The sequence below is a fragment of the Dromiciops gliroides genome, chromosome 3, assembly GCF_019393635.1.
Source record: "Dromiciops gliroides isolate mDroGli1 chromosome 3, mDroGli1.pri, whole genome shotgun sequence".
Taxonomy (NCBI): domain Eukaryota; kingdom Metazoa; phylum Chordata; class Mammalia; order Microbiotheria; family Microbiotheriidae; genus Dromiciops; species Dromiciops gliroides.
Window position 1 is genome coordinate 95,605,872 of NC_057863.1, and position 21,874 is coordinate 95,627,745.

The 21,874-nt window shown below is 36.4% G+C and overlaps 1 protein-coding gene across 1 annotated transcript in view; it reads right to left on the reverse strand.

The window, feature by feature from the left end:
- Window positions 1-21,874, reverse strand: part of NAA16 (N-alpha-acetyltransferase 16, NatA auxiliary subunit) — a 104,030-nt gene that overhangs the window by 19,986 nt on the left and 62,170 nt on the right. The window contains exons 10-13 of the mRNA XM_043998383.1: window positions 9,688-9,760; window positions 9,373-9,542; window positions 8,868-9,020; window positions 2,876-3,004 (exon numbers count right to left, since the gene is read on the reverse strand). Coding sequence (XP_043854318.1) covers window positions 2,876-3,004; window positions 8,868-9,020; window positions 9,373-9,542; window positions 9,688-9,760 — 525 coding nt within the window. The remainder of the gene's footprint in view (window positions 1-2,875; window positions 3,005-8,867; window positions 9,021-9,372; window positions 9,543-9,687; window positions 9,761-21,874) is intronic.

Sequence of the window (21,874 nt, forward strand, 5' to 3'; positions counted from 1 at the left end):
GCAAAGATCTATAATTTCATTTGTAATTTACGAAAGATACCAGGAGGAACAGATTAGATGAGTCAAAATCAGGCTTGAGTTAAAATGAGATTTTTGACAAGATATTATAGATTCAAGACAAGTCATTTACTCCTCTTTCCCAACATTCCTCAAGCTTTCTCACTGTAATGGCTCAGACTTCCATCATGAGACTATGACAATACTGAGTTATCTGCAGACAGGTAACAAAAGACTTTAGGATTAAAGAAGTAATTCACAGTCACTAGATAATTTAGTTGTGCTGGTAGCTACCCATTTCATTTCCTTAATAAAGTATTTGCTATTGATAAAGAAGACTAAGCAGCAATGGAAAATAAGTAAAGTGATGAATAGTTCTGGATCAAAGCAAAGAGTTTTTTAAGAACAGGCTGTATAGATTGCAGTACTTTGAGCACTACAAATGCACAAAACAAATTAAAAATCAACTTTTTAAAACCTCAATTCCTTAGAGATGTAAGACATAAAAAAATCTATGATCCTGAAACACAGGCTTTCATTGTCTTCAATAAAAGTGACTATTTTCTCTCTAAGAGATATCAGAAAGAGAAAGACGCTTAAACACTAACTTCTAGATCATCTTAGAACTCTGGCATATTTATGTCTAAAGTACAGAAATGATGGAAAGAACACTCAGAATAATGTTGCCCTTCATGTGATACTTCTTGAAGTTAGATTGAAGAAAACCGATGTGTATTTGAACCATTTTCTCTTTACCCTCTGAATTATATTTTAGAGATATAAGAAAAAACGGGAAAAGAGCATCTAGCATATTTTAAAGATCTAAGACAAATAGGAAGAGTGAAATTTGGGGCTTTATTTTGTATAAATGGAACATACTTGAGAGTCCTTCAAAAAAATTTTTTTCAATAAAAACTCACCAGCAACTATTGTAATGACACCTTAAAGATGCTAATTCAGTTTCTCTAATTTTTAGTTAAAATAAGATGTGAGTTTCTTCCCAATTTCTTCTTTTTAGCAAGCTTTATCTTTCTAGATATTGAATTTATTTAGAATTCAATATTTAGATGCTGAATTAATTTTAAAATTTTACTAAGAAAAGAGGAATTATATTGTTTTAATACAAATTTTAACTGCCAAGAAAAACTGCCTTGATATTAACAATGAAATCTTTTCTTTATTATATGCTTCCAGTTCACTCTATTTTCCCATACACAACCAATCTCTTTGAATTTTAGACTTTTATTATAATAGTTTGCTGAATTAGCAATTGGTATATATGCCCAGAGGGGGTAATTTTTGTCCCTGGCTGTTCTATATGAGTAGCAATCAATTTGTTAAACAGGATTTGGGGATTTTATGCTCTGCTGTTTGGCATAAATTGGTCTAATTGGCATAAATTTGGTCTAAATTTAGTTTAAAGAAATCACTGACTATATTCTGGTAAACATCACAGCATATTCTGTACAATGGTTCGATCTACTAGGGGAATAGAATCTAAGGTAAAGTATATATAGCTTCTCTCTATAGTGTCACAGTTATGATGATCCTGGACATAGTATAATGCTTTTTTCCAAAAGTTACAGTTTAAAAGATATAGGAAATTGCCATTAGTAGATAAATGGAATTCTAATTACTTATTTAAGGAGATGACTAATTTCCCATAGATGTAGTACTGGTCATCAAAAAACTACATTTTCTTCTTTAATGAAAAAGGCCTTTCCAGTCATTTCCATTCCCACCCTCCCCCATAAAAAAGATTAATTTAAATTAGAATGCTCAGATACTGAACACTTGTTTTAGCCAAGGGCATTACAGGCTTTCAGATTAACAAGAAAAGGATGAGGAAAAAATGTCCCCATAGGTATGAGACCCCTACACAGTCCTATTAAGACATCTACCAGGCCACGGGCATGAAATCTGAATTGTCCCTAGAAGTCCTTGGATAGAATTAATTCTAGCTGGTCACTCCCTTCAATGTCCCCCATTAAGATGTCTTCACTTTGGGTAACACCTCCGTGGGAGAAAAGGCCAAAGTGAGGGCCATTGTGCAGACATCAGGCTCACCTGACTACGATGCCTGTGGTTTTATACTGCGTCAGCATGGGAACAGTGGTGCAGAATGACCCCACAACTGAGGGCTGCTGAGGGCTGCCACAAGTGGTGCATTTGCGGCTCTTTTCCTCCTGTTGTCCATTTGGAAGGAGAGTGCTTCAGAGATGACAAAGAACAGGAAAACAAAATTCACACAAAGGAAAAGAAAAGTCTCCTCACTAAATCCTTCAATAGCATGGAACAGTAAGGCCTCTCTCTCTCTCTCTCTCTCTCTCTCTCACAGACACACAGATGCACACAGGCGTGCGTGCACGCACATCCCTAAAAAAAAAAAAAAAAATTAAGCCTTCAAATTGGACACAGGTTGTTGTAAGAAGCTCTGCACAGGAGTACAAATGTCCGGGGAAGACAGGAAGACAAGTTGGAGAGAGACTGGCTGGGGTCTAGATCCTGATGTAATGAGGAAAAAATAAATTCAATGGGCCCTACACATAAATGGTCCCTCCAGACTAGTAGAAAATTAAATAACTGCCAAATTATAGGAGAGAAACTAGTAAGTTAAGATCATTATGAAATAATGCCAGCTAGTTGGGGTTTTTCCTTCCATGGGATAAAAATAGAACAAACCTAATAATATCACAAAAATCTGAAGTGGCAAAAGGACAAATGACTAGTCGCAACTTCTGCAAGTTTTGAGAGCTGACACCAAAATCTCTTTCCACTACGTAGTTCCCAATGGGATTAGAATGGACAAGCATATAGTAGTAAACCTGTTGTCTAGGACCTTTGGAGCAAGAAGACGCCAAAATGTCGGGTCACTTACCCTTTCTACTTCATGGCACTTTTTCAAGGCTTCACCATATTTCCCCAGTCTCTGATAAGCTGAAGCACATTCTGTCTGATACCACATACACTGCATTTCATTTAGATTTTCCATGGCTGGTGTCCCTTCCTAAAATGAGAGTATTTGAAAGTTTGGTGAACATAAATATAGACAAAGTCCTAAAAATCTCACTCTCTCTTACACATAAAGTTTTCATTACCATCCTATTAACAGAATTAAATTCTATTTCATTTAAATTTGCTTTCTTCTACCTCTCAATATAAAAATCAGAGCTGTAACTCATTCTACTCTGAATTGTTTAAGATTTCAATTAAATAAAAATAATATCAAGAATCTACTATAAATAATAATCCATATCTTTTCAAAAGATAGCAACTCACCCATACAAATTGTCTTATGCAATTTAGACTTTCACTTAACTCCTAATATTATCCAGCACTTGGGTAAGGGGGGGTGGCAGGGAGGTAGGAGGGATTTAAGTGTCTCACAAGCATAAATTTTCCAGACAAAGTTTGTACTTTGAAGCACCAAAGCTTCCGCTTTAACATCTCTAGGGAAACCTCAGGAGATTGCTAAGGAAGTACACGACTTTGTGGTTCAAGACCTCTTTGTGAGCATCCATTATGGGACAGGCACACAGTTCTGATGCCTGCCTTTTTCCCCTGTCTTCTCCCTGGATGTCATATCAGCTTTTATGTCTCTGGCAGCCTATGCTGCTCTCTAAGAAGATCATAATTAGCAATTTCCTTCTATTTTGCTGCTCCTTATCTACTATAAATATAAAAAAAATTAAGTAATTAAGGATTATATAAAGCAGAGGATTTCAGTATAAGATTTCAGTAAACCTTTTTTATCTTATAGATTGAGAATATGTACAAAGGGATTCTAGGTGTCTGAAGTCTGACATTATCCATGCTATAAAGGCAAACAAAGTGGCAAAAACACATTTTGAAAAGACTCTTCCCTCCCTTTCCTTTTGAACTCCCACTTCGATGTTCACAATTCTTACTCATTAAAAGTCCATTATAAAATATGTATGAAAAACTGCTTGGTACAAATGTACTATGCTAGAGCAGCTCAGTGGTGCAGTGTAAAGCACCAGCCCTGGATTCAGAAGACCTGAGTTCAAATCCAGCCTCAGACACTTGACACTTACTAGCTATGTGACCCTAGGCAAGTCACTTAACCCTCACTGCCCCACCCCCCAAAAATGTACTATAATGAAATAATACTGAATAAAAAATACATAATTTCCAATAAGGAAATTATTGTGGCTTAGAAATGTTGTGGGGTAGGGGGAGGGGGGGGCAGCTAGGTGGTGCAGTGCATAAAGCACCAGCCCTGGATTCAGGAGAACCTGAGTTCAAATCTGGCCTCAGACGCTTGACACTTACTAGCTGTATGACCCTGGGTATGTCACTTAATTCTCATTGCCCCACACAAAAAAAAAATGTTGGGAAGAATTCATTTCTTGAAGGTAAGGACTATGTCTTAATTATTTTCCTCAGAATTTAGCTCATTACATTGTACATAATATATACTTAATAATGTTTGAATAAAGTTATTAGGGTGATGTGGACTGAAACAAAACCAAAAAGCCAATCTGAAGCCAGGAAAAGTTAAATTTTCCCAAGATTATATAACAAGGTAGCATAGAATAAAAAGGATAACAAGATCTTACATTAGAGCTAGAAAAAACCCTAGAGAACACCTAGAGTAAATGTCAGACAGATTGTCCAAACTCACAACACTCCCTCCCTACTATGGCCTGAAATGGATTAAAATGTACTTGGAAAATGTTTAACAAAATAAATAAAAATACAATAAAACATAATGTTAACATGTAGTTTTCTAAATAACTATGCAGCCCCCAGGGATCCTTATGCACAGTTTAGTAGGCTCATGTCTATTTGGGTTTTGATACCTCTGATCCCTAATTTTACAAATGAGAAACTGAGGCCCTAAGAGGTTGTGACTTGCCCAAGGTCTGGAACTTCAGTTCTAAACTCCTAGCCAAAGACCTAGTAGGCCCTGTACCACACCAACCTCATAAAATCTGCTTTCAAGTTTTGTGAGTTTTTAAATATTCAAAGCACTTTTCATGCATATTCTTTTCTCTAACAATATTTACAAATACTCTTCTTTTATTATGTCATTCTTTCAAAATTTATCATCCTAATACCTTTATTCATTCAAATATTTACTAAAAGGCTATTATGTAGGGGCAGCTAGGTGGCTCAGTGGATAAAGCACTAGCCCTGGATTCAGGAGGACCTGAGTTCAAATTTGGCCTCAGATACTTGACACTAGCTGTGTGACCCTGGGCAAGTAACTTAACCCTCATTGCCCTGCCCCCCCCCCAAAAAAAGAAGGCTATTATGTAAATGTTGGAAAAGCAGAAGCTGTGGAAAAATTGGAAAACTACTTCATTGTTGGTGGAGCTGTGAACTGATCCAACCATTCTGGAGAACAATTTGGAATTATGCCCAAAGGGCTATAAAGCTGTGCATACCCTTTGACCCAGCAATACCACTTTTAGGTCATTTTCCCAAAGAGATCATAAAAAAGGCAAAAGGTCCCATATGTACAAAAATATTTATAGCTGCTCTTTTTGTGGTGGCAAGGAATTGGAAATTGAGGGGATGCCCATCGATTGGGGAATGGCTGAACAAATTGTGGTATATGAATGTAGTGGAACACTATTGTGCTTTAAGAAACAATGAGCAGAGCACTGGCTCTGGATTCAGGAGGACCTGAGTTCAAACCTGGCCTCAGACACCTAGCACTTACTAGTTGTGTGACCCTGGGCAAGTCACATTACCCCGCAAAAAAAATGAAAAAGAAAGAAACAAACAAACAAACAATGAGCAGGCAGATTTCAGAGCAACCTGGAAGGACTTACAAGAACTGATGCTGAGTGAAGGGAGCAGAACCAGGAGAACATTGTACATAGTATCAACAATACTATGTGTTGATCAACTGTGATAGATTTGACTCTTCTCAGCAATACAATGGTCCAAGATAGTTCCAAAGGATTCATAATGGAAAATGCTCTCCAAATCCAGAAAAAAAAAGAACTATGGAATCTAGATGCAGATTGAACCATACTATTTCTATTTTTTTGTTTGTTTTTCTTTTTTGAGGTTTTTCCTTTTTGCTCTGATTCTTCTTGCACAGCATGACTAATGCAGAAATACGTTTAATGTGATTGTATATGTATATATAAAACCTATATCAGATTTCTTGCTGTCTTGGGGAGGGTGGAGGGAGAGAGAAAAAATTGAAACTAATCTTATAAAAGCAAATGTTGAAAACTATCTCTACATGTAACTGGAAAATAATAAAATACTTTTATGGGGGAAAAAAGGCTATTATGGATAATGGAATGTGCAAAGTTCTGAGGGAGAGATATAGTCCCTGCCTCTAAGAAGCTCAAACTTCTAACTTTCCCAACAGCTCAAAGTAATATTACTTGGGGAAAGCGCAAGTCAGTACCTCAAAGACTCCAGATGTGTATCTCAGAGGCATTAGTCCTCACTGCCCCCAATTCTACATGAAAATAAATATGCATATTTTTATTAAAAGTCCTTTGAAAAAAACAAGTTACCAGTTGTCTAAATATTAGATGATAATATCTAAATAGAGATTCATGAAAGGGTATATTTTTCATTGAAAATAACCATTATCGGGGCAGCTAGGTGGCGCAGTGGATAGAGCACCAGCCCTGGAGTCAGGAGGACCTGGGTTCAAATCCGGCCTCAGACACTTAACACTTACTAGCTGTGTGACCCTGGGCAAGTCACTTAACCCCAATTGCCTCACTAAAAAAAAAAAAAAAAGAAAATAACCATTATCTCTAGACACTGCTCCTGTTCTGAAAAAATATATATTATTAGAACACATATATAAACCTTCAACAATAAGAACAAATTTAATTTTCCCATGGAAAATTTTATGCCCAAAATATAAACTTGTAAATCTAATGAAACTTCATGAATTAACAGTCTACTCATTAATGAGCACCAATCTAGCAATTTACAAAAATGAACACCTCATTTGTAATATTTGTTTAATGATCAATCATTATAAATATGGTACAGAATAACAGTAACACTGTGTGATGATCATCTGTGAAAGATTTAGTTTTTCTTAGTAATACAATGATCCAGGGCAATTCCAAAAGACTCATGATGGAAAATGCTCTCCACATCCAGAAAAAAAACCCAATGGAGTCTGAATGCAGATCAAAGTATATTATTTTTCCCTTTATTTGTTGTTATTTTGTTCTTATGGCTTTTCCCTTTTGTTCTGATTCTTCTTTTACAATATGACTAATATGGAAATATGTATAACATGATTGTACATATAGAAAACATATATATCTGATTACTTGCCATCTTGGGAAGGAGGAGGGAAGGAAAAAATGTGGAACTAAAAATCTTACAAAAATGAATGCTGAGGGGCAGCTAGGTGGTGCAGTGAATAGAGCACCAGCCCTGGATTCAGGAGGACCCGAGTTCAAATCCGGCCTCAGCCATTTGACACTTACTGGCTGTGTGACCCTGGGCAAGTCACTTAACCCCAATTGCCTCACCAAAAAAAAAAAAATTTTTTTAAATGAATGTGGGGCAGCTAGATGGTGCAGTGGATAGAGCACTGGCCCTGGAGTCAGGAGTACCTGAGTTCAAATCCAGACTCAGACAGTTAACACTTACTGGCTGTGTGACCCTGGGCAAGGCACTTAACCCCAACTGCCTCACCAAAAAAAAATTAATTAATTAATTAATTAATTAATATACTATTAAGAAAGAATCAGAACAAAAGGGGGAAACCTCAAAAAAGAAAACAACAACAAAAGTAAAAACAGTATGGTTCAATATGCATTCAGATTCCAGGTTTTTTTCTGGATGTGGAGAGCATTTTTCATTATGAGTCCTTTGGAATCGTCTTGAATCACTGTATTGCTGAGAAGAGCTAAGTCTATCACAGCTAATCATCACACAGTGTTGCTGTGTACAATGTCCTCCAGGTTCTGCTCACTTTACTCAGCATCAGTCCACTTAAGTTTTTCCAGGTTTTTCTGAAATCTGCCTGCTCATCATTTCTTACAACACAATAGTATTCCATTACATTCATATATCACAACTTGTTCAGCCATTCCCCAACTGATGGGCATCCCCTAGATTTCCAATTTATTGCCATCAGAAAGAGAGCTGCCATAAATATTTTTGTGCATGAGTCCTTTTCCCTTTTTTATGATCTCTTTGGGATACAAACCTACTAGTAGTATTGCTGGGTCAAAGGGTATGCACAGCCCCACAGCCCTTTGGGCAAAGTTCCAAACTGCTCTCCCAGAATAACTGGATCAGTTCATAACTCCACCAACAATGTATTAGTGTTCCAATTTTTCCACACCTTCTCCAACATTTATTATTTTCCTTTTTTGTCATATTAGCCAATCTGATAGGTGTGAGATGGTACCTCAGAGTTGTTTTAATTTGTATTTCTCTAATGAATAGCTAACACTCATTCTTTTTTTTTTTTTTTGGTGAGGCAATTGGGGTTAAGTGACTTGCCCAGGGTCACACAGCTAGTAAGTGTTGTGTCTGAGGCTGGATTTGAACCCAGGTACTCCTGACTCCAGGGCCGGTGCTCTATCCACTGCGCCACCTAGCTGCCCCCCCTACACTCATTCTTAAAGATCAACTGCATTCTATCATACTTTCACTATTTATAAGGGTATAAAAAGCATAGGAGTCCTACAAGTATAAACTTGTAGGTTACTATTCAATTTATGCCATATCTGAACATAAATAATAACAAGTTATGTTTTAATGGAATTCAGCTGTATTCCATATTTCAGATTTTTGTTCAGAATGATTGTTCTCTTAATTAGTACAAATTGGTGAGATTTTATAATACTTCACATGCCCAAAACACAAATGTTCCAATGGACATTAATATTTCATACCCTTGTGAATCTGGAACACATATCCTCTGCCTCTTTCACCATATTTGCTCGTAGCATATATTTTGCGCATTTCGAGTTTATGAATCTATCAGCTGTGTCCAAAGACTGTGCTTCATCCATCCACTTAGCGGCTTCCTTTAAATTACCTATATGCTAAAAGAGACAAGAGATAATACTATAAAACATGGGATATTAGAAGTTTAATTTTAAATCTGCCATCTGCACTTTTGAAATAAAAGTTTATTTATACAGAACGATGTTTTTTGGTATCACATAAATGTTTAAATCAAAATCCACATTTACTGGCTCTAACATATAACATTATTTAGCCCTAAAACTCATTTCGAATATCCCTACCTACAATGTACCTCTCTTTCTCTCTCACTCTCACTCTCTCTCCCCCCCTTCCCCTCCACCCCCATTTCTATGTGTGTATGTGTGGATTTGTAGCCATTTCCGATTGAATATACATTTTTATAATTTGAAAAAATTAAAGTCAACTTACCTTATAAATTTTTGCCTTTATATAAAATAGTTCTATTAAAGTTGGAGTGCTTGCAATTGCAGCATTAATGTAATCTAAAGCCAATGAGCATTGGCCAAGTTTGTCAAAGTGTTGTGCCAGGAAATATCTAACCCAGAGTAGTGTTGTTGGGGGTTCCTTCTCTCCATTCTCTGCAACAAAAAAAAGATAACACAAAAAGAGTCAAAATCCAATATGGTCGAAAACAACTAACACTATAGCATTCAAAAAAGGACTAAGTATATCGAATTGACTATAAACTGCTTAGAAATTAAATTCAAGCTAATGTCAACTTACCATAAGGACTAAATAATTCACAAGTTTTTAGAGAAGCTTCATAACTAGTAACAAGTTCCTGTATCATAGCAACCTGTTAAAGAAGCAGTAAAAAAATTTCAACCCTTGAAAATGAGTCCTTAATGATATTTCAAATATGTATATTCATAATGCCTATGCTTTTTAAAGATCAATATAAAAACTTAAATTTGAAAAACACTGTATATGTCCTTTCAAAATCATGCAGAAATTAAAAGAACATTAGGGGCGGCTAGGTGGCGCAGTGGATAGATCACCAGCTCTGGAGTCAGGAATACCTGAGTTCAAATCCAGCCTCAGACACTTAACACTTACTAGCTGTGTGACCCTGGGCAAGTCACTTAACCCCAACTGCCTCACTTTAAAAAAAAAAAAAACCATTAGGCTTTTCCCTGATCCCTGATACATGAACAAAATTCTCTTCATAGGGGAGATTGAGGAAAGAAAAGATCTTTGGATATTTAAAAAAACTCAACCAGCTTTTATTTTACAAATTTCAACATAAAAGTGCATCTTTTTTTTAATAGAGTATATAAAAGAAATTATCACTAATTACAACTGAAGTATACATTATTCTGCATTATTTCAATCATACATACTATAAAGATTTGCCATTTTCTTTTTAGGTTGCAAAACCCATTATATGTTAATGAATTCATAAGATACACAGACACAGCCACCTATATTCAGATCAAAAACCCAATACCACACAAACAGATTAAGTGAAATGATGTAAGTTATAAATCAAGATAAATGGCAAGATAAACTGGTCAATTAGAAGATGGGACTTTTAGGGGACCACCAGTATCATCATAGCTACATAACACCAGATCCAAGGATAAATCCAAACACTGCAAGTGACTTTTGAAGGTCAAGGAAAAAGGAAGAGTGACATACCTCTCTAGACATCTAGTCTTTAAATTATAAGAAAATGCCTTTGAAAGTATAAGGTGAGAAGTCATAAAAATGACAAGCTGAGGCAATAAGATTCTCTACTGCTTTAAGGTAGGTAGTTAATAACTAGTTAGATGGTCTACTTAATCTCTTATTCCTTTTTGAAGAAACACACAAAACAAGTACTTAACTAATCAATCACAAAGCATTTATTAAGCAACTAGTATTTACCAGGTGCTATGCTAGGTACTAGAGACACAAAGACAAAATTTAAAACAACTTCTGTTCTCAAGGAACTTACTTGCATTCTAAGAACAATACTAGGGCAGAATTAAAACAGAAAACCAAACCCAAAGTGGTCATTTCATCGTGTTGATTTCGAGAAGACAATAGTGTTGTCATTGTTGACATATATGACAAAGTAAGTAGATCAAAGATGTGTACAGGTTTTGGCTGCAAAAGTTACAAAATAGCACAGACTCTGAATATACAATTCCAGTCATAGAGCATTTTAATTCCTTTCCCTAATATAAATTCTTAAAAATCACCTTACTGAAAAGCTAATCAACACTTTAATAAAACTTTAGGACTAAAACACTCATATCCTTGGATTGAGAAATCCCATTTCATACATATTAAGAATGTCAAAGGGGAGCAGCTAGATGGCGAAGTGGATAGAGCACCAGCCCTGGAGTCAGAAGTACCTGACTCCACTTACTAGCTGTGTGACCCTGGGCAAGTCACTTAACCCCAATTGCCTCACTAAAAAAAAAAAGAAGAAAAAGAAGAAGAATGTCAAAGGCAGAAAAATTAAGCCTCTATATCTATCACAATATTCACTGTAGCACTTTTTGTGGTGGCAAAGAACCGAAAATTAGGTAGGTGTCTATTAATTAGGGAATGGCAAAAGTATGGTACAAAAACAGAAGCAATGCATCCAAAATTAGAAGGGAGGCAGAAAGCTGGGAAACAATTTTTGTGGCCAGTACTTCTGATAAAGGCCTCATCTCTAAAATACATAGGAAACTAAATCAAATGTATAAGAATCCAAGTCATTCCCCAATTGAGAAATGGTCAAAGGATATGAACAGGCAGTTTTCTGATGAAGAAACCAAAGCTATCTATTCTCATATGAAAAAATGCTCTAAATCACTATTGATTAGAGAGATTCAAATTAAAACAACTCTGAGGTACCACCTGACACCTATCAGATTGGCTAAAATGACAAAAAAGGAAAATAATAAATGTTGCAGAAGCTGTGGGAAAATTGGAACACTAATGCATTGTTGGTGGAGCTGTGAACTGATCCAACCATTCTGGAGGGCAATTTGGAATTATGCCCAAAGGACGATAAAGCTGTCTATACCCTTTGACCCAGCAATACCACTTTTGGGTCTTTTTCCCAAAGAAATCATGGAAAGGGGAAAGGGACCCACATGTACAAAAATATTTATAGCTGCTCTTTATGTGGTGGCAAGGAATTGGAAGTTATGGGGATGCCCATCAACTGGGGAATGGCTGGACAAGTTGTGGTATATGAATACAATGGAATACTATTGTGCTGTAAGAAATGATGAGCAGGAGGAGTTCAGAGAAACCTGGAGGGTCTTGCATGGGCTGATGATGAGTGAGATGAGCAGAACCAGAAGAACATTGTACACAGTATCATCAACATTGAGTGTTGATCTACTGTGATGGACTAGATTCTTCTCACCAAGGCAATGGTACAGAAGAGTTCCAGGGAACTCATGATAGAAGAGGATCTCCAAATCCAAGAGGAAAAAAAAAAAGACCTGTGGAGTATAGATGCTGAATGAACCATACTATTTCTTTTGTTTTTGGTGCTGTTGTTTTTTCTATTTTGAGGTTTTTCATCATTGCACTGATTTTATATATATAACCTATATCAGATTACCTGCTGTCTAGGGGATGGGGGAGGGAGGGAGAAAAATCTGAAATTGGAAAGCTTGTATAAACAAGAGTTGAGAACTAGCTTTACATGTAATGGTAAAAATAAATAAATAAACAAACAAACAAATAAATAAGAATTTTTTAAAAATAAAAAAATTTAAATTTAAAAATTTTTTTAAAAAAGAAAATCTTCTCTTCATGTAAGCTAATTATACCCAATAATTAAATAAATGACAAGAACAATTAAAAAAAAAGTATGGTACAAGAATATAACAGAAAAATAATAGCAAACACTTTGAGGTTTACATATATTCTCAATGGATCCTGCAACAGTCCTGGGATGTTCATACTATTTTTTTTTTTTTGGTGAGGCAATTGGGGTTAAGTGACTTGCCCAGGGTCACACAGCTAGTAAGTGTTAAGTGTCTGAGGCCGGATTTGAACTCAGGTCCTCCTGAATCCAGGGCCAGTGCTCTATCTACTGCGCCACCTAGCTGCCCCGCATACTATTATTATTTGTTTTTTGTTTTTGTTTTTGAGGGGCAATAGGGGTTAAGTGACTTGCCCAGGGTCACACAGCTAGTACGTGTCAAGTGTCTGAGGCCGGATTTGAACTCAGGTATTCCTGAATCCAGGGCCGGTGCTTTATCCACTGCGCCACCTAGCCGCCCCCATACTATTATTATTAACGTTCCCATTTTACAAATGAGGAAACTGAAGTTCAGAGTTTTTAAGTGACTCACCTAAGGTCACACAACTAATTACCTAAGAACAGAATTTAAATGCAGACCTTCCTGACTCTAACACTAGCACTCTTCCATGCCATCTAGCTACCTCTTAACATTACTATACCATTAAAAAATTCAGGCAAACATGGGAAGACTTATTTGAAATGATGCAGAACGAAGTAAGTACGGGAAAACAATATACCCAATGACTACAACAATGTAAATGGAAAGAATATATATATGTGTGTGTGTGTGTATATATATATTGTAACGATTGGAATGACGCCACCTGCTGGAGACTTACTGTAGAAGAGTTCTGCCCATGAAGCGAAGGTCTTTGAGGGCAAGACCAGGAGTCTTTTCTTTGGTGTCAGGAAGTGACGCGGGCTAGTGGGAGGAGGAAGGAAGAGACTGGCGCTCAGTCTCGGGCTCTCTCTTTCCTTTGGACTCTGGTGGAGAAGGGAGCTAGAAATGTGCTCTCCATTTAATAGATAGGAATCTAGGCCTTTCTCTCTCTCTTTACCAAATTCTTATTCTCCTTAATAAATGCTTAAAAGTCTAACTCTTGCTAAAGCTTATAATTTATTGGCGACCACTCATTAGATATTTTAGACAGTTTAGCTAGAATTTTAGCCCTTAACAATATATATATCACTGAAACTCATTACCTATACAACTGAAAGCAATTCGCAATTTTCTAAGCCCTCAGTTTCATCATTTATATAATGACAATAGTTAATAATCACATGATCTACTGTACAGCTAATGCTTATTATGTAATTAATATAAGCTAATGCTTCAGCTATTATTCTTGCTCCATCAATAATTTGTGATAAAGACGGTTCTGACTAAGTGACCTTATGTACTTATTACAGCTGAACGATTTAGCCCTTCTCTATACACACAAAGTTCTCCTTATTTAAATTTGTCTCTAGCCTTCTTGGTTCAGTATTTTTTGGAGCAACAACAAATAGCTGGCATGTATATGGCACTTAAGGTTTAAAAGGAATTTATATACTAACTAATTTGAACTTCACAACAACCTTGTAAAGCAGGTATTAGAGATATTATCTCCATTTTACAGATAAGAAACTGATGTCCAAAGAGGTTAACTGATGTGCCCCTAGTCAAAAAAAAAAACAAAACAGTACTAATCAAAGGCAGAAGCCCCGCCCTCCCCCCAAAAAAATGTTGTTCAAAAAGGAACCCCTGATAATTACAAAAATTTCCATAGTTCTTCAAGATTATGTAAGCATTTTTTTTTTTAGTGAGGTAATTGGGGTTAAGTGACTTTCCCAGGGTCACACAGCTAGTAAGTGTTAAGTGTCTGAGGCCAGATTTGAACTCAGGTACTCCTGACTCCAGGGCCGGTGCTCTATCCACTGCGCCACCTAGCCGGCCCATGTAAGCGTTTTTAAAGAAACAAACAGGACTTCCTCACAAAGCTGTAAAAATGTCAGGTATTAGAACTTCCAATTTTTTATCACAAGCTATCAAAGCTGTATCATTAAGTTAATCACTGTCATTTCTAATATTCTAAACATTTATGACCAGGGTGTAACAATAAACCAAAGAAAATACACTGTTCAACTATTCTACTGGCCCGTAAATCAGTGTGAGGATCATTACACTAATATATCCAATGAAGGGAAGAGAGAAAAAAATAAAATTGTTGCTCTTTGCAGTGCTAATTTCTTAAAAGCTGCCATCATCAATTAATATGATGATTATCTTCAGACTTTATAATAATTTATGCTGTCCTTGCTTCCTATTGTCACAGGTTATCCAGAGTCAATTTGCTCCTCAATTTGCTAAAGAAACAAATCTTGAAAAAGAGATGGATGTGAAATCCTACATATTTAAGATTCAAAAAACCAAGTGCACAAGTATAGGCTAAAGGAAGAAATGTCTAGTCAATCAACAAGCATTCCTTAAGAATTTACCACTGCCAGGCACTGTGCTACGTGCTGGGGATGTAAGTACAAAAGATAAAATAAGGCCTATCTTACATTCTAATGGGGGAGAAAAGACATAGTAAAAATACATGCATCATGAATATAAAGTTAATAAATACTAATATAAAGTAGCTAAGAGAAGGGAAAACACTAGCAACCAAAGATAAGGAAAGTCTTCAAGCAAAAGATGGTACTAGGGCTGTATAATAAAGGAAAAAAGGGATTCTATGAGGTGGAGATAAGAAATCCATTCCAGGGATGTGGGACAGTCAGCATAAAGGCAAGGAGATGGGAAATGGAGTGAGATGTGTGTGGGACGGTCAGGTCAGTTTGGCTGCATCAAAGTGTGGAAGGGGAAGTAATGTCTAATGAAATACTTGAGGGTCAGGTTGTGTTGCCTTTAAAAGCTAAATAGAGCTCTTTGGGCTTTAACCTAGAGGGCATAAGAAGCTACTAGAGTTGCCTGAGTAGGGGAGTCACATGGTCTTATCTGCATGTAAGAAAATTACTTGGGCAGCAGTGTGGAGAATGGCCTACAAAGTCTTGAGGCAGGGAGACTATTAGGATGCTATTGAGAAACAATGAAAGAAAAGTGGTATCTGTGTGAGTAGATAGAATGGGTCATACACAAGATGCTGTGATGGTTAAAGCAAGATTTGGCAACCGATTACTTAAGTGGGGCAAAGGAGAGTGAGAAGCCAAGGATAATACCAAAGTTACAAACTAGGAAGAATGGTGGTGCCTTTGACAGGAATACAGATGTCCGAAAGGGAGAGTTTAAAGGGAAAGATAATGAGTTCAACTTTGGACATGTTAAGTTGAAGCAGGCAACTACTAGTATAACACCTTAGGGGAGAGCCTGGGGCAAGATAGATAGATTTGAAAATTATCTGCATAGGGGCAGCTAGGTGGCATGGTAGATAGAGCACCGGCCCTGGAGTCAGGAGGACCTGAGTTCAAATCCAGCCTCAGACACTTGACACTTAATGGCTGTGTGACCCTGGGCAAGTCACTTAACCCCAATTGCCTCACTAAATAAATAAATAAATAAAAATTATCTGCATAGAGCTCATAGTTAAACCAGTGGGAACTGATGAGTCACCAGGATAGTATAAAGGGAGAAGAGAAGGGGGAGGCCCAGGACATATCCTTGGGGAACACCCATAGTTGCAGAGGTAGTGGTGTCACAAAAACCCAGATATGAGAAGAATATCCAGGAGAAAAGGGTTATCCATATTGTCAAATGCAGCAAATAGTTCTGGAAGGATTAAGATTGAGAAAAGATGGGGCAGCTAGGTGGCACAACGAATAAAGCACTGGCCCTGAATTCAGGAGGACTTGAGTTCAAATCCGGCCTCAGACACTTGACACTTACTAGCTGTGTGACCCTGGGCAAGTGAGTGAACCCTCACTGCCCCGCAAAAAAAAAGAGAGAGAGAGAGAGAGATTCAGAAAAGATTACATAAAATTTGGCTATTAGAAGGCTGCTGGTTAACTGTAAAGAACAATTTCAGCTGAATAATGTCAGAAGCCAGATTGCAAGGAGTTGAGGAGTGTGATAAAGTAGAGATAGTTAAGTATAGACAACTTTTTCAAGCAGCTGGGCTGCAAAAGGCAAGAAAGTTCTAGGACAAAAGCTGGAACGGGTGGTGAGATTTAGACAAAGGTTTTTTAAGAATATGGGAGGCTTGGGCTTGTTTGAAGGAAACAGGGAAGGCACCAGTTTATGGGGAGAGACTGAAGAATCAAGATAAACAGGGGATGTCTAAGAAATAATCTGCTGGAAAAGATAGGCAGGAATATGGAAGATCTTGATGAGGGCAAAAACTAAGTTTAAGAGGGGTGAAGCACAGAAAGAGGTGGAATGATGGGCCATGATCAGATAGGGGAATGTCAGCTTCTATATAGGGAAATATGACATTCATGTGAACATCCCTATGTGGCTGGGGTAGGGTGAAGGAATAGGTTACTGGATTTCAAGAGGCAGAAGAAAAGGAAAGTTAGGGAATTTAAAGGAACATCCAAGTAGATACTAAAGTCCTTTACTACAAGGAACATATATTAAGTTCAGGTGAAGAAAACCATGGGCATTTTGGGGGGCAAGGCTCAATATGATTCAACTGTGAAATAATCAAAAAAGCTAATGTAATCTGTGGGACAACAAAAAAGTATAGTGTCATTATAGTGTGCCATAGTCTTCTGTTCGTTTTTGAGTGCCACATTTTAGGAAGGACACTGGAACTAAAGGGTCTCTAGAAAAGGGTAATGAGGGTTATGAGGGTGACTTAGAACCATAACCTGTAAGGATCATTTGAAGTAATTAGAGACATTTAGCAAAGGAAAAAAAAAAGAATGAGGAGTGGTAGAGAATCAGGAAATACGTAATGAAAATTTTTAGGTTTTAATTAATTCAAGTACTAATTATTTTTCCTCCAATACAACTCCAATCAATGGCTCAATGTGGCAACAAGGTAACAATGGGTTCTAAAAATCTATGTAAGCAAAGTGTGAGCTTTGGCAGGGTGTGTGTGTGTGTGTGTGTGTGTGTGTGTGTGTGTGTGTGTGTGTGTGTGTATTTAAACAAGAGGTTTATTACTAGTATTATATATTTTCCCTCATAGTTAAGTCTGAAAGACCACCTCTAATAAGTTATAGAAGAACCGCAATTTAAATTAATGAGGGGGAAATCTATACCAAGGAAACCATAAATCCTTTAGGCATTGATATAATTCCCAATCTTCTCACTTTTATGTAGCTTTTTAAGGTTTAAGATGTGTTAATTCATCTTTCCTGTAACAACTCTGAAGTAATTACAGCCCAAATTTATGTAGCTTCATAAAGGTTTCTGATTCAAGTTTATTTGTTCTCCTCACAACAACCATGTTCATGGTTATATGGCTTTTTACAGTTTTTTGAAAGGAGCTCTCCAAAGTACCTAAAACACTGACAGATAATTTACGTATTCTTACTATACAGACAAGGAAACAGGCTCAAGTAGCTTAAATGATTCTTCCTCAACTCTGTTTCAAATTAGAAACAAGGTCCAATGTTTTTTCTACTCTACTATGCTGCTTTTCAGGAAAAAAAGTTCCTCCATCTGTCCCACACTCATACAAAGAAATTCATTAGTATTGTTCTAGTACTAAATGAAGATCTTTCCTCACCAAAAAAAAAACAAACCAAAAAACAGATTTCTACACCCCTCAACTGAAATGAGGTCTGAAAATCCTTAGGCTGTCTTGGGAACCTCCACCAACATACATTTCATTCTAAGTAGTTCTGAATATCACTTTACTGAGTTTAAACTCAACTAGAGGGCTGCAGTTTTATACCCAAAGTTGGTCGAATCATTTGAAAGAAAGGCAGTAGTATGAAGTACTTTCTAAGCTCTGACCCATCTTCTCACATCCTAACAAATGCACAAAATAGGCATCTAAAGAGAAGCCTTCACACTGACACCAAAACAGAAGAGCACCACCCATCTTTCCAACTTCACAGATTTTTCTCTTACCCTACCTGGCATGACTAACAGTGTAGATTTTATTCTGTGATCCATGCTTAAAACATTTTTTCCATTTGGTACAGAGTAAACAGGCAAAGACAAGGTATGAAAGGACCCTGCTCTCAAGGTTTTGGTTTTAATTTCAGTTCAAAGATAAGCAGAAAAGGGGAAAAGTACAACTGACTTTTATGAAAGCATAACCTTTAAAGGCAAAATGTGAAAATGAACAGAGGTATAGTTCTAACCAATTACCTGAGTAAGATGGTTAGCTTAGAATAAATGGGTTTTGAGGGGTTTTTTTAGTGTGTTTTTTTTTTTAAGAAGATCTGAAAAGAAAATCTGGAGGGTAAGGATAAAAGAAACAAGTCTAAGGCTTTTTTCAAAAAATTCTTTCCTTATGATTCCTAATCATTATTTTAAACTCATATAAATCTTTATCAGTACATAAATCTGAAAATGTATTTCATTTGGCTTTAGTTTTCTTAATTATAAAACAAGAAGGTGGGGATGAACATCTTTACTAAAATGAAATTCTTTTCATTCTGTCTTTTTCATGAAACAACATTGCCATCTACTGGCAATTCCAAAAGCCTGATGACAGTTGTCAAGCTCAGGAGAAGGTTTGTTCCTATAGAATGTGATTTTAATGTTTTTTCCCTCTACAAAAACATTAAAAAGCAGTACACATAAAAATGTTACAGATCCATCTGGATCTGTGCTTTCATGTGCAATCATCTTTTTTGTTGTATTGCTATGAAAATGTTTGTTTTAGTGGGGGCAGCTAGGTGGCACAGTGGATAGAACACTGGCCCTGGATTCAGGAGGACTTGAGTTCAGATCTGGCCTCAGACACTTAACACTTACTTACTAGCTGTGTGACTCTGGACAAGTCGCTTAACCCCAATTGCCTCACAAATAAAAAAAAATTTTTTTACAAAAAAAAAGAAAACGCGTGTTTTATTCCATAAATTTAAAAAATAAATTGTTAAAATCTTTCATGTTCCCTGAGATCAGCATTACATTTTAATTACAAGCTAAATTTCTGATACTAATTTTCCCATCCCTTTTAAAAATTTTACTTTTGTTTTACTTAATAAATGTACTTAATTGAAATTTTTAAAAATAGTAAATGTTAATAAAAAAATTAAAAGGTGAAAGTTAATAAAAAAATCTATCCCTAATTTCAGGACATTGAAATTTTTATTATCACTTAATTAAAATATTTAGAATAAAAACAAATGGTATTGATGAAAATTTATTTGAAATGAAATAATTAGATATTATGCTAAATCTGCTAACCAATTAAATGTAAAAAATTCAAGTACAAAACAGAACAAAACTCTAGCCTTAGCAGCAGCACAATTGAAGGTAAGGGGTTGATTTGAGGAATTATTTGAATTGCTTACTAGATCTTACTTAAGTCAAATAAATGTGAATAAATTATACTTCCTTCTACACATAAGAAAAATATTCCACAGGTACTCAGTAGTTTGCTTAGCACTTCAAACAACATAAAAACTATTCTTTGTGTGTGTTTTTTTTAACAAAAGACAAAGGTTATTAATTCTTCATCCCATCAAGTTAGGTTAGTGTATGCCATTCACTGCATTCAACAACCATTTACTGTACATTTACAATAAAGCAAGAAAAACAATCCACTAAAGTTAGTTAACATTACAAAGACAAAAGGTAGAATCTGGATGAAAGCCTCTGAACCAATGGTTCATTCTTTAAATCACAAAACTAAAGTTCTTAGCATTTCAAAATACTAAAGTCCTACTAAACGTCCCAATTTTAGATAAAAAGCTCCTTTGTAAAGAAGAGGATCATAAATATATTAGTTTCAGGAAAATATACAACAGCCTTAGAAACTTTCTCATAAGTCTTACAGCAATACTGTACAAGGTCACTTGGTTCATTCAATAAGCTAACTAAAGGCAGGGACTATTTCATTTAGATTTTGGTAACTCCAGAACCTTTGTGCACTGCCTTGAATAGAGCAAGTACTTCAATAAATTTTTAGTGTTATTTTAACTTTCTGGTACCTAGAAAGTTACTTTTACAAATAATATAAATCACATGATTTTTAAAATTATCCTATATAATCGACACAATGAATCATTGTATTTAAATTTTTTAAAAAATTTTTTCTGAATCATACAAGCCTTCTGAGCCATTCTTATACTGACGAGAGACCCAATGCCCTTAGACCACTCTCTTCTTATATATAAATTAATACCAGTCTGAATAATACTTATAATATTGCCTTTCTTTTTATCTTAAGTTATGTAGGAGAAAATGTTTCTTTCATTGTAATGAATTAAATAAAATTCTGGTTTTTCTAAAGAAGTATTTCTCCTCTCTTACCTTCTAGAACTTCCCTGGCTATTTTAAGAAGATAAAATTTAAGTATTCCATTCTATTATTCCATTCGATTTATGCATATAGCTATTGTAATGAGAGAGACCTAAAAGACCATTCAGTCAAACCCTTTCATTTTACTAATGAAGTTAAAAGATTAAGCAATCTGCCCAATAATATCCAACAAATAAATACCAGTGACAAGATATGAGCCCAGATCTTCCTGACTCTAGGTCCAGTACTCCATCTACTACAAAGGCAGACAGGAGCCAAGATGGCAGAGAGGAAGCAGCAAGCTGCCTGAGCTCTCCTTCTGTTCCCTCAAAAAGAACATTAAATCAAGCCTCTGGACGGATTCTGAAACTACAGAACCTGCAAAGAGACAGAGAGACACAGTCTTCCAACCAGAGATAATTTAGAAGACTTCAGGAAAAGGTTGGTCTGACTCGGGCAAAAGGGAGGCCCAGTGCAGGGCAGCAGCCCAGCTCCAAGGGGGTCTGGGCAAGTCAGCAGGAGCTGCGGGCCACAGCCAAACAACTGAGGCACCTGGAACCTGGCTCAAAAATCTGGTGGCCAAGAAGGACAGTGGAAAAACCTACCTGCACCAGCCGGGAGGGCCACGAACGGGACAGGTGGGATCGGGCGCCTGGCCGAGCACACCCAGACAGGAAGTGCAGGGGGTCGAACTGCACTTACTATAAAGGCCTCAGAGTAAAAAGCCTGTCATACAGCACCTATACACCTGCACAAGAAGCTCAAAACAGGGACCCTGGTGCTCCCAGAATAGACCTCAACTTAAAAAATAAACAAGCTGCAAT